At 36.6% G+C, this 27,408-nt stretch overlaps 2 protein-coding genes across 2 annotated transcripts; one reads left to right on the top strand and one right to left on the bottom strand.

The window, feature by feature from the left end:
* Nucleotides 1-161: 161 nt before the first annotated feature.
* Nucleotides 162-3,192, bottom strand: LOC138311895 (zinc finger matrin-type protein 2-like). The gene is made up of 3 exons (XM_069253039.1): nucleotides 3,160-3,192; nucleotides 895-1,047; nucleotides 162-281 (listed from the first exon to the last, which is right to left on the bottom strand). The coding sequence occupies exons 1-3, from the start codon at nucleotides 3,175-3,177 to the stop codon at nucleotides 207-209; spliced, it is 246 nt and encodes an 81-aa protein (XP_069109140.1). The 5' UTR covers nucleotides 3,178-3,192; the 3' UTR covers nucleotides 162-206.
* A 240-nt stretch (nucleotides 3,193-3,432) lies between these two features.
* On the top strand, nucleotides 3,433-19,451 carry LOC138311893 (protein FAM114A2-like). The gene is made up of 15 exons (XM_069253038.1): nucleotides 3,433-3,534; nucleotides 4,289-4,956; nucleotides 5,336-5,438; nucleotides 7,505-7,636; nucleotides 7,769-7,891; nucleotides 9,318-9,452; nucleotides 9,747-9,916; nucleotides 10,272-10,521; nucleotides 11,134-11,295; nucleotides 11,726-11,814; nucleotides 14,696-14,773; nucleotides 15,357-15,496; nucleotides 15,989-16,061; nucleotides 16,390-16,446; nucleotides 17,791-19,451. The coding sequence occupies exons 2-15, from the start codon at nucleotides 4,294-4,296 to the stop codon at nucleotides 17,887-17,889; spliced, it is 2,274 nt and encodes a 757-aa protein (XP_069109139.1). The 5' UTR covers nucleotides 3,433-3,534; nucleotides 4,289-4,293; the 3' UTR covers nucleotides 17,890-19,451.
* Nucleotides 19,452-27,408: the final 7,957 nt, after the last annotated feature.

Below are 27,408 nucleotides of genomic sequence, written 5' to 3'. Positions count from 1 at the left end.
GGTTTGGAGAAGAAGTCGAAAATGTAAATTGTTTACGGACATACGACGGACGACGGGGACAACGGACGACGCACGACGACGGACAAAAGGCGATTAGAATAGGTCACTTGAGACTTCGTCTCAGGTGACCTAAAAAGTTTCTAACCCAGCACATTGAAGAAAACATATTGTTTGCTTCATGTTTCATGTTAGGATTAAGACAATACTTACCCTCCTTGTTGGGAGGCTGGTGTGGTCTTGGTGATCACTTGAGACTTTCCCAGTTTTGAATCAAGATCAACCTGGAATCGAATTAGCATCATGGTTGTCATTGAAATGCTGCTAAAGGGGTACGATATGTATACATGTGTATATCTTCAGTACACTCTACTGATAGTTTAAACACATTTAAACAAGGACCCATGCACTTTAATTTGTTTTTATAAAAGTTTCACTTCCTTCATTTATAGAAAATAATCTTTGAACTACATAACCCCATGACCTTGAGTGCAGGTAAAAATCAATGTTTTTTTAATAATTTTGGTATTCATATCCAGAAACTGTGGGTTGATTACCAATAAATAACAATGAAAATGTTGACACTTGAGGCCTTTAATGAAGGTTATTACTTTTAACAAACTTTGCAGCCATATATATAATCTCCAGGCCTTATGGCTATGGAGAAGAAGGAAGTTGATAATTTCAATTGTGTACAGTATAATGGATGGCTAGGACAAGAGGCAATGTACAATTTTGTCATGGATAAGTGCTAATGAACATTTTTTTTTTTACACCACCAGCACAAAGTGATTTTGTGAAGATGAGGGTGCCATTATCAAAATAGGCGACCTTATTTATGACCATATTCATGCAAGAACAGCATGAAGTATAGTTATAAAAACTTTAACTGTATACCTTATATTCACGAGGTTGGAGAAGTTCTCTTTTCACTGGCGGCTCCTTCAGTTCTTTCTCCAGCAAAGCCATCTGCTCTGCTTCCAACTTCTCCTTTGCTATCTTCTCGTATTCGTCTTTGTCCCATTTTCTTCTGAAGTCTGTCACACTTTTCTAAAATGTTATTAGAGTAAGATATTAAAACACTTAATTGATCATGAAATGGCATGAATTTTGGAAGCAGAAAAGTAAATCTGAAGGTTTAGTAAAATCTGATGTTATGGAGTGTAAATAAAGTAAAATGTCAAAACCAAGTACTGTATTCAACCCAATAAGCGCCCAGGGTGCTTAAAAAAATTAAGCAAATTAGGAAGTGCTTGGTAGAAACAAATGTGGATTAATCTTTCATAAAATTATTTTACAAAGTAAGCCATCAATCAATTTGCAAAATAAATCAGTAATGAAAACCATATACAGTTTTAAATATTTTCAGTCTGCATTTAATTAGTTAAGTGAAATTGAAGCCTAAAATGGGGAAGGGGCGCTTATAGGGATGGGGGCACTTATTGAGTCAATTTTGGTACATGTAATTCCCCACCCCCAAAAAAAACCCCCATCTTAATTCTTCTTTTCCAATGCTTCAAGTTCACTATACTGCAAACTAAATTTATGAATCAATACCACATTAACTGTTAGTGTACATAAAAAATATATGCAATCTCTAGTTTATTTTATTATCTTTTTTCAAATGGATTGCATTTATAGTAATTTACTATAGGAAAGACATATATTGCAGCTATTATTGTATTTTCCCAAATGTTCAGTAAAGTTCATGGATGAGATAGCAACCGTTATTTTTTTTAATTTTTTTTTTCAAATTGACACAAACATACTCAAGCTCCAACATGTTACATTTTATTGAACATCATCATTTTATAACACTTTCTAGTCATACTAATGACAAAAGAATCAAACAAAAATAAAGACATATAGACAATATAAAACGTCTATGACTGACAGTTCATGTTTATTGGCCATGGTTTCTCTTAAGCTTTCATATAAAATCATATGAAATCATAAGATCAAAACAAACAAGTTGATCTAGCCATCCTTGACTTTTCAAAAGCGTTTGACACATACACCAAAAACTCCTACACAAGCTGAACCAATACAGCATCAAAGGAAATCTACACAAGTGGCTTTCAACCTTCCTGACACAGTGTCAGATGAGAGTAGCCCTTGAAGGAAAATTCTTTCAAGAAGCCTTAGTAGATTCAAAGGAGTCCTTCAGGGAACAGTACTCTGACAGGTATTGTTTCTCTGTCACATCAATGATCTACCTGCAACCTTACTGTATCGGTTCAAAGAAACGACTCTTTGCATGCACAGATGACTGTCTCTATATCCACCGCGAGAAATCAAGAAATACCAATTCCATCAATTATTACAAGATGACCTTCACAATTAAGAACAATGGGTAAATAATTGGGGAATGAATTTTAATGTAAAAAGTGCTTCATCATGAATGTTAACTAAAATATTTTCAATGTTACGGTGTGTTGTCGGTATACTGTCACGGCACACCTCTATCAGGTTATCCATTTTCATTTCACAGAATCCTGCATTTGCGAAACAAAATTATCCCTCAAATACAGGACTATTACTCAAATGTAGGACTATCCTGCATATATGGGAGTGTCCCCAACCTGTCTATGAGTATCACTTGATCTATCATTGACCAGCGGCCGATTTCAGAATATTCAAATCACTCTAATTTCATTTTTTAGAAATGTTTATTTTAATGTACTGAATAACATATCTTGTGTTGTCACTAACTTTTCTGCGTATTTAAGGTGTTGTCGCTATCATGGGTGACCCCAAGTTAGTGAAAACCACTAACTGACCCCGACCTGATCATTGGAGGCCTTGGCTTTTCATAAACTACATGTACGTGCCCTGACCGGAAACGGGTCCTACAACGTATCATAGATTCAGTTTTTTGAACAGGTTGGGAACACTCCCGTATAAGAGGGATAATCATGCATTTGAGTAACAATCCTGTATTTGAGGGATCATTTTGTTGAGCAAATGCAGGCTTCAATAAAATGGATAATTTTGGAGGGGGTCAAATCTATGCATGTGCAGTCGTATCTCTCACTAAAATGAAGAATTTCAAAATCTATTTTGAATAACACATCCCATTGTTACTTAAAATGAACTGCTTACAACACAAATAGAACCATGTGGTATCAAATGAGGTATTTTTTCAATGAAATAACAACAAACCTCGTAAACGCCGGCCATCTTGTTTTTGTTATATTGCGAGGAAGACAAATTTCTGTAAATGAACTACAATTATTTTGGTAATTTTCTGTATCTATGCGGTTATTAGAGCAATGCTGTATTTATTGTATTCAATAATTTAAATTTTAATGCGTGTTTTGAAGTTATGATATACGATTGTATACCTATATTTAGAAATAAAATATGTTAGCCTAAGGGAACTAGTTTACCTGTTTGAGTACAATATTTCAATAGAAAGTCTGCGTCATTTCCATGTTTTACCGCACGTCAAAAACTGCTAGTCGGTCAAGCTGTTAAGTTACGTCAAATGATACGATTTCTTTGGCGCAGTTGACGTGGCCTGGAAGAAAACAGAAGGTATGTGGACGATCTCGCTAGAATCAACCTTTTTCCTAGTACCTAATGTTAACTGAAGATCTAACAAATTAAATTTCGGTTCCACATGTCATAGACATTTTGCATTGATTAAAAATTGTGTAAACGTACACTGTATGACATCTGTGGTAGATCAGCTGATGCAAGCAAAATGTTCTGTTTTATTATTGTCCAGCAACACGTTAACAAATCCCAGTTATTATTTTATCAAATTAAGTTCTTATCTGTAATGCAGGCATCATTATACTTTCACCAAGTGATATCTGCTTAATGAAATTTTATGACGTCATAATTAGGCGTTAATTGATAAAATGGAATTTGGTGTAGATTATATAATTGTATTTGTTAAATTTACCGTTGAGATCAAATTATGCAAACATGATCAAATGTTGTAGTATGCAAATTATCTGTTACAGATGGGGGGGGGGGGGGTTACTGTAGTTGAAATATATTGCAGTACAGCATTTCCAACTCTTACACTTTATGTAATTGCTGCAAGATTTTATTACAAACGTTCTTAAATGATTGATTATGTACAACGTAAAAGGAGCGGGTCGATGTGGTTTGTAAATAGCGTTAAATACGGTCTCTATCATTCAGCTGACGGAGCATGCTTCTTTGGCTCAGTCGGTTCGATTACTGGTCGGGGCACTCGATAGAAATGTGTATTTTCCATGTTCTTCTACAATTATATAGACATTTTTGACACTAATGTTACTTTGACACTTTTTTTCAGACAATATGTCTGACTCTGAGGATGAGTTTGCTAGTGCGGATGAAGGAGATGGTTTGTCAGAAAACACAAAGTCAACTGGAAAAGAAAAAAGTTCACATTCAACATCAAAAGCTGCCAAAAAGGACGAAAAAGCTACAGAGAAAAGTGCCAAGGAAGGAACAGACAGCAAGAAAGGTGCAACTGGTAAAGAATCACAGAAAACAAAACAAAAGACAAATGTGAATAAAAGTAAACCTGATGCTGGAAAGCAAACAACGTTAACAGCATCAACAAAATCCACAGACAAAAAGAAAACAACAGATAAATCTCAAACTTCAAAGTCAACAGCTAAAGGTTCTAGTTTACCCACAAAAGGAAAAAAGAAGCAATCAGGAGATTCCTCATCAACAATGAGTCCAAGTGATAAAGCAGAAGATGTTAAAAGTGATAAACCTGAAGACTTAACTACTGAGTCAAATGTTGAAACATTGGCACAGACAAGTGAGTCAGGGGAGACAAGTATCCCCAAACCAACGGAAGAAACTGTTCCAGTGGGGGAAACAACTTCCCAACAAATAAACACAGAAACTGCTAAAGACACAACAGATACGAAACAGAAAATAGATAATATTCCTTCCAAACAGTCAGAGGAATCAAGTACACAAACAAAGGCTGAAGAGAAAAAACAAGTGTGTATATAATTATATATATTGAATATTCTGGGATTATAAATCAATAACATAAGCATGAATTCAAATTTTGCAGCATAAAATGGGTAATTAAGTTTTGAATATTCCACACCAAGATCTTAAGTGTTTGACTGACCATCTTTTGTGCAAAAACATAAAATTTTGTTTTTCCTAACTCAATACATGTTTTAAAGAGATATACATGTACTGATATTTCACATAAGCAGTGACTTAGGTAGAATTTTTTAAGCCAGGTCCAGAACACAAATGTTAAAATTTTGATGATTCTTAGTACAAAGAAATATAGAGGGTTCTCAAAATTTTGTTGAGTCTCAAAGGAAAATCATGAGTCATAATTACTTGACTTGGTTGTTTACAGTCGTCCAGTGGATGGAGTTCCTGGGGTAACTGGGGATCATCCCTGATGACTGTGGCTTCACATTCAGTGTCCACCTTCACCAGCCCAAGTTGGTTAGTACATAGTATACATAGTCCAATACATATACATTAATAATTGTGTACAGAACACTTTATCAGATGTCATGTATTTATTATGTTGATATCCTATTTTTTATCAGTGTAACAGCCAATTCTCTCCTCCCCCCCCTGCCAAAAGTTTTTCGAGGAAAGGATCAGATTGCTGAGAAGGAGAAGGAAGAAAGAATCAGTACGCCAATGGTTTGCCCCCTAAAATAAATAGACAGGGGGGAAAGAATCAGCTAGCCAATAGTTTCTCCTGGATATAATTGAGATTAATATACCTCTACTTTATTTACGCTATATAAAAGTTACTTGGTTAAATTGACTAGCTCCCTACTTTTTTCCAAAACACTCGCTAAGCTGTGTGTTAGTCTTCGAACTATCACACCCGGACTCGGCTATTTCCGTTTAACCAATCAGTTTCGAGGTGGGCGGGACTTGTTTCCGATCTCGCCATCAGTTGCTAGGTGACGATACATTTGGGCAGAGCTAGTTTCCGATCACGCCATCTCTGTTGATGTAATCAGACGTCGTTAGTATCGATCAGAAACTGTTACCGAAATTGTCATGTTTATCTTGTAAGTGAGAGGCTTGTGAAAAATGCAATGGGGTCAGAGGACAATACCTTTTATATGTACATGTACGTACAGTTTTTATGTATATATTTAGGCTACCTGTAAGTGGTTAATGTCTCAGAATTTTAACAATACTTGTATATAAATTTAGTATTACTGTATTCGCCCAGGGCGCTTAAAAAATTGATGAAAATGAAAAGGTGCTAATAAGTCACAATTATTGCAAATTTATACCGTTTTATGTAGTTTTGGACTTTATTTATGCCTGGGCAATTAAAATTGAGGCCTCAAAAAGGGGGAGGGGCACTTATAAGGACATGGGTACTTATTGGGTTGAATACGGTATGCCTAGTGGTATAAATGTTTAAATATTGAGAAATCATTGAGGAATCAAATTTTAACCTGCAGTTTGATTTGAAGCAAAACAAAACGGACATGGAATCACAATTATCATCTCGGAATAATTTGTATGTTTGAAGATAAGATTACGTAGATCGATTACAATGGAACATTTTCTCAATCTATAATGACCATTGCCGTACGTGACAGGAATATAGCGTGTGAGAGAAATATATTTTTAGTCTAATCATAGCTTTTGTATGTATCGGTATATTAAAACAGTTAAAGTATGGGATTGAGTGATATATCAAGTTTCCGGTTTCCCTCGAACTTGCCTATTTCCCTCGGCTCCGCCTCGGGAAAAAGACAAGTCTCAGGAAACCAGAAACTTGCTATATCCCTCAACCCCATACTTTAACTGTATACTGAGAGTTGGGAAAGAATCAGTTAGCCAATAGTTCCCCTGGATAGTGGATATAATTGAGACTGAGAGTTGGGAAAGAATCAGTTAGCCAATAGTTTCTCACCTAAAACGAAAAATCAAGAGAGGGAAAGAATTGACTAGCCAATAGTTTTCCCTGTAAAAATAACGAAGAGGGGGAAAGAATCAGTTAGCCGATAGTTTCCCCTGGGCCTCTTAAACTAAAAATAACCAAGAGGGAGAAAGAATAAGCTAACCAATAGTTTCCTCTGTAAAAAAATAATAAAAGGGGGGGGGGGGGGAAGAATCAGCTAGCCAATAGTTTCCCCCCTAAAACTAAAAATAATTAAGAGGCAGGGGAAAATCAGCTAGCCAGTAATTCCCCGCCTCCTAGAATTAATCGAGAGGGGGTAATATATAAGAATAACTAGCCAATTCTTTCCCTGGTAAAACTTTCAGAAGGGGAAACAAGACTGCTACATCGGTACTGGAAAGTTTATGCTATAAGTTGTTTATATAAGATATTGTACTGTTTGTTATTAAGATAAAAACCCCTAATGGGATGTTGTCAGATGCTTTTTAAAACAGAGTGATAAAAGGTTTTGTATTTCAATTAGATTGGGTACATAGATACACTTTTTATATTTGTTTTGATCCCGAACTTGCTAACACTTTTTCCAATTAATTGCACGAATCACATTTTAAAAAAGAGTATTTATGCCTATTAAAGGAGACGGGTTCAACACACTGGTTGATGCAGTAGAGACCAGTATGGGGGCACCTACCCCAGAGGAGCTGGAGGAAATGAAGAGGAAATCAAGGGACGAAACACTGGCTCCAGAAAACACTACAATGGATAGAGAAAGTAAGAGTTACCACATGAATTGGAAGAGGAGTTGTCTTAATAGGGCATCATTTTATCATTATTTTGAAATACAAAATGTAATCATATTGAAATTATAGAAAAGCAATTTTTGATATTTACTGCAATTTGTAGGCTTAGAGGAAGATGAGGAGGGAAATAAAAAGTCTGAAAATAAGGAGGAGACAAAGAAGGGAGATAATCCTGAAGGGGATCAGGCTAAAGGTGGCTGGTTCCAGTCTCTAGCAGGTCAAGTAGGTAAGTAAAGCAGAAGAATGAGAGTATGCAACTTCACTATCCAAGGGTATTAATTATAATACTGTCCATGAAACAGGAAAAATATCATACTGAATATCCTTGCAGGGCTGCGGAAATGTACTCATCCGCTCGCCCAGTTTTCAACATACTTATTTTTATAGCCTTAAATCATCTTTTCAACTTAAGTGTATAGTTTTATCTAGTGTGAATTTGCTACACAAATTGTTTCTTTGGTTTTTGGAAACTCATACTTATTCTTGGTCATTGAAGTAAGCATTTTGTTACTTACTTATTAGCTTATCTATCTTAAAGGCAAGTGAGCTTATACTGTGACAAAGGGTTCACCAAATTTAATTAATGAATGACAGCATCATTCATCAAATGTCACAAGGTCGGGTGTGATTAATTTCATTGGGAACTTTTCTTTAAAGTTGTATTTCTGGTAATTTTCATTGTAACGATATGTGGCTTTAATATTTGATATTTGAACATGGACATGTAACTTAATGATTAAGCTCCCCAAAACCATATGTCAGCCTGTAAGAGAGCCGAAATCTAGGGATCATATATTCCTGGTTTTGAATAAAACGCCTTCAATCACCGTCATGTTCAGTACCTTCGGGTTTTGTCGGAATTGCGAATCGTATCACGTGACCGACGTCTACACGTCCTGCACGTGGTGATCAAGGTAACTAGCGTAAGCGCACATGTGTTTGTTTACGTTCTCCTTCTGGCTAAAATGAGCAAATCGTGCTGGTATATGTCCATAGAACGAGTATTTGAAACATCCAATACACGCATTGACGTAATTCAATATTGTGTGTATCAAATATTGTAATGAGCGGGAATTAATTTCTTTGTAAATCCAGTTTGCTGAGGTCGACCACATATTTTGTTTATGAAAAATTGTTGACATTTTCTCTTGGTTTTACAACTCTCATGTTACTTCGAGATTGTCGCGACGACGTTCGGAAGAGTTCAGAATGATTCGGCATCTTTCGAACCTATTTTCCACGTGTACACGATGAAAAGATTTTTTACATTTATAATTAAAAATACTTCCAGTGCTGTAACTTTATAAAAAGTGATAAAATTAGAAAGTTTTAAACTCAGACAGACGGCGAAAAATATGTATAACACTTAAACAGTTTTCATTACGACAAAAAGAGCGAAAGTGATAGACCATACAACTTTAACACGAAGACACCATCAAGAAGCCTTGGGATATCTTTTGGGCCTGTAGCAGACTTTAAGATCACCAGGTAGTAGATGGGCTGTTGGGTCCATGTGAATATATAAATTCAACTACCACCACTGGTTTGATATATACAACTATTACATTTTATTGAAACCAGACTAGTATAAAAATGATATAAATTTTCTATTGTGCTGTGTATAATAAGATGATATTGTGGTGCTGTTACAGGAGATAAGTTTAATACGTTGATGGATGCAGTAGAGACCAGTATGGGGGCACCTACCCCAGAGGAGCTGGCTGAAATGAAGAGGAAATCAAAGGATGGATCTGAGGCACCAGAAAACACTGCAATGGACAGAGAAAGTAAGATAGACTATAATAGTAAGAGTTAGTTGCCTCAAAAATAAGTCAATATAATAATATCTGTTAATTTGACCTGAATAGAGTTTGACCTGAATTGACTCTTTTCCTCTTTTTAGGTAAAGTTGACCTGAATTTTCACCTGAAATTGATAAGAATTTACATCAGACTACATGAACTTTAAATTAAATTTACATTTGCACTGCAGCTGGCATTCATTAGCCTACAACTGCAAACTGAAAGCAATACTGTAATTCAGTGCTTAATTTTGCATACCAGGGTGTACTTTTTTTACAGATCCAGAAGAAATTGAACAAGAGGGAAAAAAAGAAAAGCAAGAGAATAAAAAGAAAGAAGAAAAAGTGGCGAACCCTGATGGAGGAGACCAGGGTAATTGGTTTTCATCCTGGGGTGTGTCCAGCTTGACCTCGGTCGTACAGAATACCACCAGCATGGTACATAACACAGTAAGTAGATCATCATAGACTAGAAATACACCTTTTTCTAATGAAATCTGTATCTTATTGTAAAATATGCAGACTTATTGAATTGATAGAAATTTAGTGTGATATTAACGGACTGGAAACAAAAAATCTCATAGATATGTACTAAATAAGATTTCCCTGAATTATGATATGAAAACAATATCTGCAAATAAAATTGTTTCCTTCAAAAAGTAAATATATTTTGAAATCATGAAGAATGAAAGGAAAAATTAGTTCCACTTCCACAGGCAATTGAAAAGAAAGTTAAAAATGTTGTTTCATGAAGAAATTATAAGGTGATGTACGTGTACTTAAAATAAACTGTATTATTTTATAGAGTAATGCTTTGGTAACAGGAAGTTTGGATGTCCTGGAAACCATCGGTAAAAAGACATTTGATGTCATCAAAGATCATGATCCTGGACTTCGAAAGACAAAGGAAGTGTTGTTTCACAGGGGAGATAAGCCTAATCTGTCCCAAATTCTCCGAGATGCAAAGGAAGATTCAGCCAAGCAAATGGAAAAGGATAAAGAATCGGAAGAGGCACAGAAGGCCCACTTTGGATTTATGTTTGATGAATATCAAGGTAAGTGTCTATACTCTATGAAGTAATATTTGTAAATTCCCTTTACCGGTAATTGAGCCTTAGCTAACTTCATTTGCCTGCGTCAAATTTTAGAATATAACTTTCAAATTTGTTACTTTTCTACTTCTGGAAGCTCTTTCATTTATAAGCTGGAATATTTTCTGAAATGACTTCTCCTCTAAGAAGAGCACATATCTTGAGATACCCAGTGATATATAGGGGACGATCATCTAGATATCACTCATTCAGGATTCTGGATTCTAAATGAGTGATATATATGAGATTTAAAGAAAAAAATCTTTTGAAATGAGCAAATATAAGAACTTCGGGATGAATTTAAGATACTTTTTATCCAACAACTACGTACAACAACCTACATTTCAAATAATTCAACATCAAACTGTGCTGCAAAAAATCAGTGGAAGCGGCCATTTTGTTAAGATGTCCTTCTTGTTTACTGACAGCAAGTCATGCCATCACAATGAAATTAATCCAATGAAAATTTCTACAGGTCATATAACATGTGACTTGCAAAAGTATTACTTGGTAAAGTTACACGATATCACGCAGATTATGTGATTAGGGCTGTATGTTATGTGTTTCCCCTTCTAGGGCTGGCCCACTTGGAGGCATTGGAAATCCTAGCCAATCAATGTGAGAAGAAGGTTCAAACATTACTGACGTCCATGCCTGAGGATACACTCGCAGACATCAAGTCTGATCTCATCATGATCAAACAGGTGTTTGAGAGGAATGAAGAGGATGAGGAAGATGGTTTGTAATGATATAATGCTTTCAACTTTGTATTAGTTCTACAATACCTTCCGCTTTCTAATTACCGGGTAGGTGTCTGAAAGATTATTTTCATTTGACAAGAAAATTTAGCTAGGCTATATGTGACAAAACAGTTCACTATGATGTATATTTATTTCAAATTAAACATTATCATAAAAAAGAATATGTTATGTTTTGAACTTCAATAATAGTAATTGTTTTCCACCTTAATTTTCTCAAAAAATGTATGGGTGTGTGTAAGTTTTATGAAAGCCCTATCTTCCACTATTTCTCACTGATGGCTTTGAAATGATCAATCTCATTTAAGGTCTACAAAATAATTTTTTATTCTGTATTCTGATTTGCTTTACCACATATTGTCATTTCTGAAATAAGAAAACATTTGTTGATTTGTCACTGTATGTTTAAGAAGATCCAGAGGATCAGGATTTTGTAAAGTTGGTCACAGATAATATGTCAAGTCTCAGCCTTGGTACTGACCCTGGTAAACTGAATAGGGTAAGTCTGGTTTTTAGCTCACCTGGCCAGAAGGGCCGGTGAGCTTATGTCATGGCGCGGCATCCGTCGTCCCTCCGTCGTCCGTCCGTCTGTCAACATTTCCTTTAAATCTCTACTAGTCATAGAGTTCTGCATGGATTGTAACCAAATTTGGCCACAAGCATCCTTGGGGGAGGGGGAACAGACCTTGTATAAATTTTGGCTCTGACCCCCCGGGGGCAGGAGGGGCGGGGCCCAATAGGGGAAATAGAGGTAAATCCTTTAAATCGCTACTTGTCCTAGAGTTCTGCATTGAATGTAACCAAATTTGGCCACAAACATCCTTATGGGAGGGGGTACAGAACTTGTATAAATTTTGGCTCTGACCCCCCAGGGGCAGGAGGGGTGGGGCCCAAAAGGGAAATAGAGGCAAATTCTTTAAATCGCTACTTGTCCTAGAGTTCTGCATGGATTGTAACCAAAATTAGCCACAAACATCCATGGGGGGGGGGGTGGAACAGAACTTGTATAAATTTTGGCTCTGACTCCCCGGGGGCAGGAGGGGCGGGGCCCAATAGGGGAAATAGAGGTAAATCCTTTAAATCGCTACTTGTCCTAGAGTTCTGCATTGAATGTAACCAAATTTGGCCACAAACATCCTTATGGGAGGGGGTACAGAACTTGTATAAATTTTGGCTCTGACCCCCCAGGGGCAGGAGGGGTGGGGCCCAAAAGGGAAATAGAGGCAAATTCTTTAAATCGCTACTTGTCCTAGAGTTCTGCATGGATTGTAACCAAAATTAGCCACAAACATCCATGGGGGGGGGGGGGGGGGTGGAACAGAACTTGTATAAATTTTGGCTCTGACTCCCCGGGGGCAGGAGGGGCGGGGCCCAATAGGGGAAATAGAGGTAAATTCTTTAAATCGCTACTTGTCCTAGAGTTCTGCATGGATTGTAACCAAAATTAGCCACAAACATCCATGGGGGGGGGGGGGGGGGGGTGGAACAGAACTTGTATAAATTTTGGCTCTGACTCCCCAGGGGAGGAGGGGCGGGGCCCAATAGGGGAAATAGAGGTAAATTCTTTAAATCGCTACTTGTCCTAGAGTTCTGCATGGATTGTAACCAAAATTAGCCATAAACATCCTTGGGGGAAGGGGAACAGAACTTGTATAAATTTTTGATTTGATCCCACAGGGGCAGGAGGGGCGGGGCCCAATAGGGGAAATAGAGGTAAATCATTTAAATCGCTACTGGTCATAGAGCTCTGAACGGAATGTAACCAAATTTTGCCATAAACATCCTTGGTTGAAGGGGAACAGAACTTGTATAAATTTTGGCTCTGGTCCCCCGGGGGCAGGAGAGGCAGGGCCCAATAGGGGAATTAGAGGTAAATCCTTTAAATTGCTACTAGTCATAGAGTTCTACATGGATTGTAACCAAATTTGGCCACAAACATCCTTGGGGGAAGGGGAACAGAACTTGTATAAATTTTGGCTCTGGCCCCCCGGAGGCTGGAGGGGTGGGGCCCAATAGGGGAAATAGAGGTAAATCCTTTAAATCGCTACTAGTCATAGAGTTCTGCATGGAATGTAACCAAATTTGGCCAGAAACATCCTTGGGAGAATAAGAACTGAGTTTGTATAAACTTTGGCACTGGTCCCAGGGGGGCAGGAGGGGCAGGGCCCAATAGGGGAATTATAGGTAAATCCTATAAATCGGTACTTGTCCTAGAGTTCTGCATGGATTGTAACCAAATTGCAGCAGACATCAAGTCTGATCTCATCATGATCAAACAGGTGTTTGAGAGGAATGAAGAGGATGAGGAAGATGGTTTGTAATGATTTAATGCTTTCAACTTTGTTTTAGTTCTACAGTACCTTTCGCTTTCTAATTACCAGGTAGGTGTCTGAAAGATTATTTTCATTTGACAAGAAAATTTAGCTAGGCTATATGTGACAAAACAGTTCTATGATGTATATTTATTTCAAATTAAACATTATCATAAAAAAGAATATGTTTATGTTTTTGAACTTCAATAATAGTAATTGTTTTCCACCTTAATTTTCTCAAAAAAATGTATGGGTGTATGTAAGTTTTATGAAAGCCTTATCTTCCACTATTTCTCACTGATGGCCTTGAAATGATCAATCTCATTTAAGGTCTACAAAATAAATTTTTATTCTGTATTCTGATTTGCTTTACCACATATTGTCATTTCTGAAATAAGAAAACATTTGTTGATTTGTCACTGTATGTTTCAGAAGATCCAGAGGATCAGGATTTTGTAAAGTTGGTCACAGATAATATGTCAAGTCTCAGCCTTGGTACTGACCCTGGTAAACTGAATAGGGTAAGTCTGGTTTTTCTCTTACCTCAGACAAGGATATCTGCAATGTAACTGGTGTGAGATTTTTGTTTCTAAGGTAAAAACAAGCTACACAATATCTTTACTCATGCTCATATAGGGTAAGAGAAATATAATCATTCACACTCTTTGGGGTAAAACAGGAGATCACAAGCTTCAGGATAAGATTCTTAAACTGTCAAGCACTTGGCAAAGCCTAGCATTTGAAAGCTTTAGAATTTTACCCTTGAGTTGAGATTCTTCTGTCTCATCCCCAAGGAGTAAAATATTCTATTAGTCTATACCAGGCTGACTGTCTTTTTTCTGATGATAAATTCTAACCTAGATGGTTTATCTTGGTATTTTGAATAATTCACTAGCTCTGTCAGTGGAACACAGTGGAATCGTTTTCTCCCACTTTATGTATGCTGTACATGTCTGTGTTTCTTGTAGGTGAGAGAACCATATTGACATATTGTAAAAGTAATTTGTTGCTAGATTTGACTTTCTTTAGCCTACCACTGAAATGTAAATATGTTGAAATTTATTTTAGACTCAGGAAAAGATCCGTCAGAGTATCACACAGTTTTCTACAAAAGAGGAAGATGAGGATGAGCCTGTAGAGCCTAAGGTAACTCTTCTTAAGATCAATCATGTAAAATATATATAGGTATTTCCATCACTAGTTTTGAAATGTTCCTCTACGAATCTTATATGACAAATTAAAATATGGATTTGATAATTGAAATGAACATAAAAGAAGTTTGATAATAATAGGACATAGCTTTTGGTTGTTATTTTGGTGTATTTTGTATACTCGAAACCATCTTATATTCGTGTGCGATTCAATTTTGCAGACAATAAGAAATCAAAAAAGTGCATCAGATATGGGTACATTGAAACCACTTGAGTCTAAATCTTGAAGTCTAATTGCTGTGAAAATGTCGTTAAGCATGAAAATGTGAAATAAGTTGTTGAAAAAAAAAAGGAAAAAATGTTGGTTGACAGTATGTTGGAAGATGGCTATCAATATACGACATATTCATTTATTAATTTGAGTGATTCATATTTAGTGGCTTATGCCCATTAGAAAAAAATCTATGACGTTCAATTTATCTTTTGTTATTAATTGCATGCATGTTCACTGCCTCTATAAACATATCAGCTAGGATACCATGATGTTTGTAACGTGAGTTGTCTATCTTCTCATGTAGGCTGTCCACCGAATAGCTATACAGTCACTCGCTGAACTGACATCAAAGTCTGTGGAACAGTTTCACAAAGCAGGGGAGTTAATCCTGTTAAACCAACCTACAGACAAACAGTGTCTGGAGCGAGCCACCAGTCTATCTAAGTAAGTATCTAAACAACTATCTCGTTTAGTTACGGTGAATGAAAAGACAAGTAATTTGTTGAAATTTTTGATGAGGCTTTACATTTATTTCACACTAATTTTAACATTTTTATTTATTTATCAGTAATTGATACATTAATAGCATTTTAATTCTTGTCTTTGTCTTGTTGCATTTTCTAGAGTTATCTCATTTAACCTCACATTTCTAGTACATGTGACTACTGATATACACAAACTTTTACCATTAACCAATTTTATTGGTCAGAATCATGGTTACGATAACCTGTTATTGTATTTTACAGTCTGACCAATGTGTTGTGTACTGAGGTGGGAATATTGTCTGTAAAGTTTACAACTGATATCATGGTTACGATTGCCTGTGACTTTTATTTTACAGTCTGACCAGTGTGTTGTGTACTGAGGTGGGAATATTGTCTGTAAAGTTTACAACTGATATCATGGTTACGATAATCTGTGACTTTTATTTTACAGTCTGACCAATGTGTTGTGTACTGAGGTGGGGATATTGTCTGTAAAGTTTACCTCTGTTCTCAACACCCTGGCTGTAAGTATAGCTTTCTCTGACTTTCTTAATGAAGAATTTAAAGAGGTATGGCACATATTGGCCCGTTTTGACCTAAAGGTGACCGTTTTTGAAATCCAAAAATAAATATCAAGTTTCTGAATACACATACCTGTACATGATGTATAAATGATCTTATTTGGGGAAAAATAGTTTGTTAATCATTAAAGTACTGTATTAGACATGACAGTCACAGTTACTAGATTTTTTGTGTGTCAGGGGTTGATAATTGTATGTTATATATTGAAAATTTGATCTTCATTTTGGAAATATTGAATATTACATGTATAATATATGTGGTTTCTAACAGGAGGGCAAGGAAGACAGCAGTGATATCAATACTCTGGTTACTAACGTCTATCTCGAGGTAGGTATCCCAAATATACAGGGAATGATAAAATCTTTGCCTACCTACAGGGTGTGACAACAAAATCACAATCCGAGGGGTAATTCATGTACGTTTAACCTGAGGCTTGCCAATGGTTTGACATTCAGGAATTACCGTGAGGGTTGTGATTTCGTTGTCACATCCTCATATGTAGGGAATGATTCTTTTTCTCCCATATTTAAGGATTAACTTGAATAGATTTTTTATGTTATGGAGATATAACACAAAAATCTGAGTGTTCTCTCATCATAAACCGCTTTCTGATGAGAGTACATTAAGATTTTTGTGTTATATCACCATAACATAAAAAAATCTATTCAAATTAACTCTTATAATTCAATTTTCTAAAGATAATCTCTTCAATATTCAAAATTCATTTTGGGACTCTTTTGTTTATGAAATCATTATGCTGTCATCTCAGCCAATCAGATACAACGTTACAAACGGCGATGCCATTTTTTCCTTTATGGGCTGTTAAAGTAAATTTTTAAGCCAATGAAAATGCTCGTAACAAGCAGAATTGAATTATACAAAAAAAAAAAAAAAAAAAAAAAGATGAGATATTAGCCAAAACAAAAGCATTTTCATATTGACATGAACATGATTCCATCAACTGAATGTCAATATTGATGACGTCATCAACAATGCATTCCACATTTACACAGCAAGTCATGATGTCAAGCAATTGGGTTCAGGTTCAATAGATTACCACACACAATCAGTCATACCCTAGAGGTTTTATTATTCTATTTAACGGTTTTGACCTGTTCTCATTGAAAATTCTCAGACATTATAAGTAGATGTTATGCCTACAATTTACCATTAAGTTTATATTCCCTCATCATTAGGTTTTCTTGAGTTATAGCCCCTCGCATGTAGGAAGTATCATATTTTATGCCAATAACTTCTTCCATTTACTTGATCCTCGAAGAAAAGTTTAAAGTTTCATATGAGTGTAAAATTCTATTTATTGCTAAATGACAATAGATGGATTCGTGATACAATTTATATTATGATATTGAATGCCTGATTAATAAACAACTGAAAGACATGCCTTTTTAAGAAATATACATGGATGTGGTGCAGTGGTAGAAGGCGCAGGTATGTTTGGCTAGGCAATTGGGTGCCGTAGATCGTGAGTTCGAGGCCCGGATAGGGCACGAGTCAATAAATTATCATGCTTTGTCAAATTGTGTTTCTTTGATATTTAATTTTTTCTGTAAATATTATAGACCTCAATGACTATTATAATGTATCTTTACCTCAGTGACTAGATAAGTTCTCTTGCATGATTGTAAGACATTATCAATGACTTAATTACAGGCGGGAAACAGTAGCACCTATATACAGGATGCTTTCCAGTTACTGCTGCCCTGTCTTCAGGAGGTCACCATACAGGCTGCCTTAGAGCAGAAATCATAAACCATAAAGTTTACAGGAAGTCATTATACAGGCTGCCTTACAGCAGAAATCCTAGACCATACAATCTACAGGTCACCATACAGGATGTCTTACAGCGGAATTCATAGACCATACAATCTACAGGTCACCATACAGACTGCCTTACAGCAGAAATCCTAGACCATACAATCTACAGGTCACCATACAGACTGCCTTACAGCAGAAATCATAGACCATACAGTTTACAGGAGGTCACCATACAGGCTGCCTTACAGCAGAATTCATAGACCATACAATCTACAGGAGGTCACCATACAGACTGCCTTACAGCAGAAATCATAGACCATACAATCTACAGGTCACCATACAGGATGTCTTACAGCAGAAATCATAGACCATACAGTTTACAGGTCATCATACGGGCTGCCTTACAACAGAAATCATAGACCATACAATCTACAGGTCATCATACAGGCTGTCTTACAGCAGAAATCCGAGACCACGCTCGATATGCTTCAGGATAATACAACACTGTACAGCAACAACTTACAATATGCTGCACCTATATGCAGAAGTGCAACTCAAATTCATAATGCTATGTAAAATGTAGTAAGCTTGCATTGATAAGTTATAGTGATTTGTAAACTATGATAAAACATTTTGCTGTGATGGTGAAATAATTTAACATCTGTACAAAATATGTAAGAAAAATAGTTTGTGAAAATATGTAATATTAACTTACAGAGTACAGACTTGTACATAGAATTAGTTTACGTCTATATTGTATTTTTCACAATCACAGCTGAGATTTGTTGTACAGAGTAGTCTGAAATATTTGTAAATACTTTAAAATGCTTAACATGTTGTAAAGATAATATGAACATTATTGAACAGAAAAGTAGCCACAGGAAGTCACTACATGTCAGATTTCATTGCTAAATTCTTGCTAATAATTACAACACATGGTATAAACCATGTACTATATAGCCATTAATAGTGACTTAGTGATGTTCCATATCCCTGACTGATAATTTTAGTGCTAATATTTAATTATCACACATTTAATCTGAATTATATATCACTTTGTAATGATAAAATGAGAACTGTGACCTCAAGTGCTGTATTCTTATACCTATCTTCATACTCATTTTAAAATCTTTTAAAATCATGAAAATTGAGTGTGAAAGAAAATTGCTCGCACTAAAATCATAATTCCATATCATTTCTTTCCAAATTTCTAATTAAAATCATTGGAAAATGGTTATTCAGATAAAATTAGCATATTAGAGAGTTATCTACTCTTGATCAGGAATTTTGTAAGAGCAGACAACTCTGTAATACGAAACTGGTTTAGACTTTTATAAAATTGGTGAAAATTTAAAGATGCTGTTGAACCCATATGATATCAATATGGATGAAAATATTGGAAGTGGTAATGGTTTAATGTCATTAAATATTTATAATGATGTCAATGTAAAATGTGTAACTTGAGATAATTTTGTATTTGAATGAAACGAAGCTTTCTTATTTATTTTCAAACTGAAATTGATGAAGAGAAAATTGAATAAAAAATATCGCATTCATTGATTTTTGTGTTATAACTTACTGGGGTATGTTTTAACTCCACCTTTGAAGGCTTGATTCGTTGATTATGCCTAATATGTTTTTATATATTACAAATGAGGTTATTTAAGGAAAACTTTCCTTGTATTCAATTACAATGTGATGCATGTGGTGTGTGTTTTGGGAGACATTCAGTATCCTTGTAATAGTGGAAGTACATTTCTTGAGTAACGTCAGAGAGGCATGCTACTACTTTAAATAAAACCAAAGGCTCAGTACTTGGACCATATTTATTTCTCATATAAATGATTTGGAAAATGAAATCTATTCAAATGTTAAATTTTTCGCAGATGATACTTCCCTTTTTATCCCCCGCCCAACGAAGTTGGCGGGGGATATACAAATGGGTTCCGTCCGTCCGTCCGTACGAATGGTTTCCGGAGCATAACTCTAAAACCAGTAGAGATATTTCCACGAAACTTCATACACACATTGGTCTTATGATCTAGTAGTGCCTTTTGCTATTTTTAGGTTTTCATTTTTTGCATTTTTTCCGTAACAATGGAAACATTGCTGAAAATATCATATTTTTGTACCAGGTTCGTTTCCGGAGCATAACTGGAAAACCGGTTGAGATATATGCACGGAACTCCATAGGCACATTCTTTTTATGGTCTAGTAGTGCCTTTTGCTATTTTAAGGTTTTCACTTTTTGTACTTTTTTCTGTAACCATGGAAACATTGCTGAAAATGGCAGATTTTTGTGTAAGAATCGTTTCCGGAGCACAACTCTAAAACCAGCAGAGATATTTCCATGAAACTTCATAGACACATTGTTCTTATGGTCTAGTAGTGCCTTTTGCTATTTTTAGGTTTTCATTTTTTGCACTTTTTCCATAACCATGGAAACATTGCTGAAAATATCATATTTTTGTACCAGGTTCGTTTCCGCAGCATAACTGGAAAACCGGTTGAGATATATGCACGGAACTCCATAGGCACATTCTTTTTATGGTCTAGTAGTGCCTTTTGCTATTTTAAGGTTTTCACTTTTTGTACTTTTTTCTGTAACCATGGAAACATTGCTGAAAATGGCAGATTTTTGTGTAAGAATCGTTTCCGGAGCACAACTCTAAAACCAGCAGAGATATTTCCATGAAACTTCATAGACACATTGTTCTTATGGTCTAGTAGTGCCTTTTGCTATTTTTAGGTTTTCACTTTTTGTGTTTTTTTCTGTTACCATAGAAACATTGCTGAAAATATCATATTTTTGTAGCAGGTTCATTTCCGGAGCATAACTCTAAAACCAGCAGAGATATTTCCACGAAACTTCATAGACACATTCTTTTTATGGTCTAGTAGTACCTTTTGCTATTTTTAGGTTTTCATTTTTTGCACTTTTTACGTTACCATGGAAACATTGCTGAAAATATCATGGTAAATGGTAAATGTTACTTTGCAAAACTCCACCCATCTTTGTGTATATAGTCTTATATAAATGTCAAGGCTGTATTCCTGATTCAACAATTGCAGCCCCGCTCTACTTGAATTATACTCCATCTTTCTTTAGCTCAACTTCCTTTTTCCTGTTTTTTTTTCATACACATAAGTCTCCACAATCAAACTTACTTCAGCTTTGATATCTCCATTGGCGGGGGATCTGAATGACTATGTCCTTGTTGTACTTATAGATAACGATCAGGTAGCTGCAGCTGAAATACTAAATAATGATTTGAATAGAATATCTATATGGGCGAATAAATGGGGAATTCTTTTTAACCCAAATAAAACAGAAGCACTTTTAATTTCAAATAAACATAATGCTGATATACAGATGTACTTTATCCTGACCTTGTTTTCACGAATAATATTGTAACGAATGTAAATAAACATAAACACCTTGGAGTTATTCTGAATAGTCATGGGACATGGTCTAACCATATCAATTTTATATTTAAAAATACCTACAGAAAAATAAATGCGTTAAGATCACTTAAGGTTTATCTTGATAGGAGAACAAATCCTATACTAATCATGTATATGCCTAAACCTTGAATATGCAAATGTTGTATGGAATAATTGCAATCAAACGGAATCCAAACTTTTAGAATCTATCCAACTTGATGCTGCTAGAGTCATCTCTGGTTTATGCAGAGGTACTAGTCATGCTGTTATCTATAATGAACTTGGTTGGGACACTCTCAAAAAACGTAGAATTGATCAACAACATATGTTATTTTTTAAAATCATTAATCATGAAACCCCTGACTATCTACTTGAACACATTATACCTTTTATTATTGATCATAGTCAAGTGTCTCATGATGTACATCAACGTATATTTCAAACCCTCATTTGTAGATCTTGTATGTATTTTAAAAGTTTTTATCCTTATATGAAGTCTTGGTGGAATAAACCTGACTGTGTCTTCTATAATATGGGTTCAATAAGCAAACTCAAAAGGAGCCTTACCCGTCATGCCATCCCCGTCAATGTTGATGATAAATGTACTGATGCTTTTAAGTATGGTGGAACAAGGTATTTTAATATTATTATGTGTCAACTTCGTAATCGAGCAAGTCAGCTAAATTTTGATCTCTATAAAGACCTTCTTTCTAATCGTCCATCCTGTATTTGTGGATACTCTACTGAAGATGTTGATCACTTCTTTCTCTTCTGCCCTAGATATGCTGTCCAACATCAGAGCTTGTTAACTTCTCTGTCTCATTTACCCCTTGACATCCAATTAAACCTTCACCTGAATCTAGACCTGAATCTTTCTCAACATTTACATATGAATGTTGACATTCTAACAAAGGGAAGTAATCACCTTAGCCATGAGATAAATTCAAACCTGTGTGCCTGTGTCCAAACCTTTATTGAATTATCTGGCAGACTTTGTTGTAAAACATCAAGTACATGTATAGAAAACATAAATATATACACAATTTATATACACTGGTGTAAAAAAACTGTTTTATAGTTGTGTTTTCTTTTTATGTACACTGGTATATATATATATGTGTACATGTATATGATATGAAGACTCCTTCAGTGCTTTTCATACTATACAAGTAGTGAACAGTCATTAGGTACACAAGTTCAAGTCACTTTAATATTTTTTATGTGTAAACTGTGATCTATTCATATAAAAGTATATATCTAGCAAAATAATCCATATTGTGCTATCCAATATTATATGAATATTAACATGTTTATAACTTCTTATACAAACATAGTCTACAAACTGTTTCATGAAATATGAAGAATGAATAGTATTGGAGGATTTGGTGAATAATAACAAGCATTATTATTTTCTTTCATTATCTAGCATATATATATACAGTGGCGTAGGAAGATGAAACGTCATGGGGGGGCAAAGGTCCTCAATATTTTGTAACCCCCCCCCCCCCGCCACACCTACAGGAGGAGATTAATTCAACTCACAACCATATAATATATGCTTTATGTACATTTTTGATATATCACTAAATTTAATTATTAGGGGTCTGAGGGTGACCCCCGGGATGAGTTTTATGTATTTTGATGATTTTGCGATCGCCCGAAAGCGCGAGATTTTTAATTAAAAATTACGATTTAGAATGGCCTAGATAAGTTTTACAATGCATTTTGATGAATTTGCGAGCGCCCAAAGGCGCGAGAATTTGGTGTTAGGGGGGTCCGGGGGTCTACCCCGGGAAAAAAAATACGATTTAGAATGGCTGAGATGAGTTTTACAATAAAGTTTAATGATTATAAAGCGTTCTTAACATGGTAATTTTTCGATTTAAAGCTACCTGCATTTAGAAATGATAATTGTGTCGTCATAACATTATGCAACCCTACTCGATCTGAATATACCAGCTTCACACCTTCGGCACATTGTTGTGTAACATAAAAAAATGAATTAATTGTCTCGCTAAGACATATAAACAAATTGACCTTTTAAGAGACATTTTTTAAAATAGTACATAGAATCCCTTGATGGACATTTTTAGTCTAGTTTGTGTGTATTGAATTTTTACTATTTAAGGTTTGACATTATATGCTTGAACGTTTTAGGAAATGCGCCGTTCAGCGGAAAATTTTCTAGAATGAAGTACGAAAAATGTGCAGGAGGACCCTTTTTTCTTTCAAATAAGCATTTTAAGAAAATTTCAGTCGGCAAAAATGGGGTGGCAAAAAGACATGTTTGCCCCCCCGTCCTGGGGAACGGGGGGCAGTTGCCTCCCCCTGCTCCCCCCGCTTCCTGCGCCCCTGATATATACCCAACTATTTTGTCATGCAGGTATACATTGTGTCGCTAACATTATGCCCTATCGTATCCTTGACTGGTTATTTCCCTAACATCATGTCCTCTGGTATCCTTGACTGGTTGTGTCCCTGACATTATGTCCTCTCGTATCATTGACTGGTCGTGTCCCTGACATTATGTCCTCTCGTATCATTGACTGGTTGTGTCCCTGACATTATGTCCTCTCGTATCATTGACTGGTTGTGTCCCTGACATTATGTCCTCTCGTATCATTGACTGGTCGTGTCCCTGACATTATGTCTTTCGTCATTGACTGTGTGTCCTAACATTATGTCTCTCGTATCATTGACTGGTTGGCTGTCCCTGACATTATGTCCTCTCGTATCATTGACTTGTCGTATCCCTGACATTATGTCCTCTCGTATCCTTGACTGGTCGTGTCCCTGACATTATGTCCTCTCGTATCATTGACTGGTCGTGTCCCTGACATTATGTCCTCTCGTATCATTGACTGGTCGTGTCCCTAACATTATGTCTTCGTCCTTGACTCGTTTCATTGCTGGTCTTCCGTTCATGACTGCGTGTCCCTTCTTATCGTTTCATTGACTGGTTGTGTCCCTAACATTATGTCTTATCGTTTCATTGACTGGTTGTGTCTCTCTAACATTATGTCTTCTCGTTCATTGACTTGTCGTGTCCCTAACATTATGTCCTCTCGTATCCTTGACTTGTCGTGTCCCTAACTTATGTCTCTCGTATCTTGGTGGTGTGTCCCTGACAATTTGTCCTCTCGTATCATTGACTGGTTGTGTCCCTGACATTATGTCCTCTCGTATCATTGACTGGTTGTGTCCCTGACATTATGTCCTCTCGTATCATTGACTGGTTGTGTCCCTGACATTATGTCCTCTCGTATCCTTGACTGGTTGTGTCCCTGACATTATGTCTTCGCTCTCCTGTATGTCATTGACTGGTGTTTGTCCCTGACATTATGTCCTCTTGTATCCTTGACTGGTTGTGTCCCTAACATTATGTCCTCTCGTATCCTTGACTGGTTGTGTCCCTGACATTATGTCCTCTCGTATCCTTGACTGGTTGTGTCCCTGACATTATGTCCTCTCGTATCATTGACTGGTGTGTCCCTGACTTATGTCCTCTGTATCATGACTGGTGTCCCTAACATTATGTCCTCTCGTATCATTGACTGGTTGTGTCCCTGACATTATGTCCTCTCGTATCCTTGACTGGTTGTGTCCCTGACATTATGTCCTCTCGTATCATTGACTGGTCGTGTCCCTGACATTATGTCCTCTCGTATCATTGACTGGTTGTGTCCCTGACATTATGTCCTCTCGTATCATTGACTGGTCGTGTCCCTGACATTATGTCCTCTCGTATCATTGACTGGTTGTGTCCCTGACATTATGTCCTCTCGTATCATTGACTGGTCGTCCCTGTTATCATCTTCGACATGGTTGTGTCCCTGACATTATGTCCTCTCGTATCATTGACTGGTCGTGTCCCTGACATTATGTCCCTCGTATCATTGTCCTCTCGTATCATTGACTGGTCGTGTCCCTGACATTATGTCCTCTCGTATCATTGACTGGTCGTGTCCCTGACATTATGTCCTCTCGTATCCTTGACTGGTCGTGTCCCTGACATTATGTCCTCTCTCTCGTATCCTTGACTGGTTGTGTCCCTGACATTATGTCCTCTCGTATCCTTGACTGGTCGTGTCCCTGACATTATGTCCTCTCGTATCATTGACTGGTCGTGTCCCTGACATTATGTCCTCTCGTATCATTGACTGGTTGTGTCCCTGACATTATGTCCTCTCGTATCATTGACTGGTTGTGTCCCTGACATTATGTCTTCTCGTTTCATTGACTGGTTGTGTCTCTAACATTATGTCCTCTCGTATCATTGACTGGTTGTGTCTCTGACATTATGTCGTCTCGTATCATTGACTGGTTGTGTCTCTAACATTATGTCTTCTCGTTCATTGACTGGTTGTGTCCTTGACATTATGTCCTCTCGTATCCTTGACTGGTTGTGTCTCTAACATTATGTCGTCTCGTATCATTGACTGGTCGTGTCCTTGACATTATGTCCTCTCGTATCCTTGACTGGTTGTGTCTCTAACATTATGTCCTCTCGTATCCTTGACTGGTTGTGTCCCTGACATTATGTCCTCTCGTATCCTTGACTGGTTGTGTCCCTAACATTATGTCCTCTCGTATCATTGACTGGTTGTGTCCCTGACATTATGTCCTCTCGTATTCCTTGACTGGTTGTGTCTCTAACATTATGTCCTCTCGTATCATTGACTTGTTGTGTCCCTGACATTATGTCCTCTCGTATCCTTGACTGGTTGTGTCTCTAACATTATGTCTCTCGTATCATTGACTGGTTGTGTCCCTGACATTATGTCCTCTCGTATCTTGACTGGTTGTGTCTCTAACATTATGTCCTCTCGTATCATTGACTGGTTGTGTCCCTGACATTATGTCCTCTCGTATCCTTGACTGGTTATGTCCCTAACATTATGTCTCTCGTATCATCTGGTCGTTATTCTCTCGTATCTTGACTGGTTGTGTCTCTAACATTATGTCGTCTCGTATCATTGACTGGTTGTGTCCCTGACATTATGTCGTCTCGTATCATTGACTGGTTGTGTCCCTGACATTATGTCCTCTCGTATCCTTGACTGGTCGTGTCCCTGACATTATGTCCTCTCGTATTCTTGACTGGTTGTGTCTCTAACATTATGTCTTCTCGTATCCTTGACTGGTCGTATCTATAACATTATGTCCTGTCGTTTCATTGTCTGGTCGTGTCCCTAACATTACGTCCTCTCGTATCATTGACTGGTTGTGTCTCTAATATTATGTCTTCTCGTTTCATTGACTGGTTGTGTCTCTAACATTATGTCTTCTCGTTTCATTGACTGGTTGTGTCTCTAACATTATGTCTTCTCGTTTCATTGTCTGGTCGTGTCTCTAACATTATGTCTTATCGTTTCATTGACTGGTTGTGTCTCTAACATTATGTCTTCTCGTTTCATTGACTGGTTGTGTCTCTAACATTATGTCTTCTCGTTTCATTGACTGGTTGTGTCTCTAACATTATGTCTTCTCGTTTCATTGACTGGTTGTGTCTCTAACATTATGTTTTCTCGTTTCATTGACTGGTTGTGTCTCTAACATTATGTCTTCTTATTTCATTGACTGGTCGTGTCCCCGACATTGTCTTCTCGTTTCATTGACTGGTTGTATCTCTAACATTATATCTTCTAGTATCCTTGACTGGTTGTGTCCCTGACATTATGTCCTCTCGTATCCTTGACTGGTCGTGTCCCTTACATTATGTCTTCTAGTATCCTTGACTGGTTGTGTCCCTAACATTATGTCCTTTCGTATCCTTGAATGGTTGATGGACGTTGAATATGGACATAAAATCGAGAAACATCAAACTATCATACATCTGAGTTCTCATTCAGTCATTCAATACAAATTCCAACTGATAAAGACGTTACCAGAAGCTTATTTGGGCCTATCTATATCGTGGTCTTATCTATATCGTGGTCTTAAGGATAATGGGCATTCGAATATTATGATAATTGGAGCTTTTCGGAAATCAGGATTACTCTGGCTCAGATAACAGCCCATATAACAATCGACCAGATTCGGGAAACCTCGGACTTGTCAGTCTGACAA

This window comes from Argopecten irradians, unplaced genomic scaffold (genome assembly GCF_041381155.1).
Source record: "Argopecten irradians isolate NY unplaced genomic scaffold, Ai_NY scaffold_0148, whole genome shotgun sequence".
Classification (NCBI taxonomy): Eukaryota; Metazoa; Mollusca; class Bivalvia; order Pectinida; family Pectinidae; genus Argopecten; species Argopecten irradians.
The sequence above is the reverse complement of the archived record's forward strand: the minus strand, read 5'-3'. Positions and strand labels throughout refer to the sequence as shown.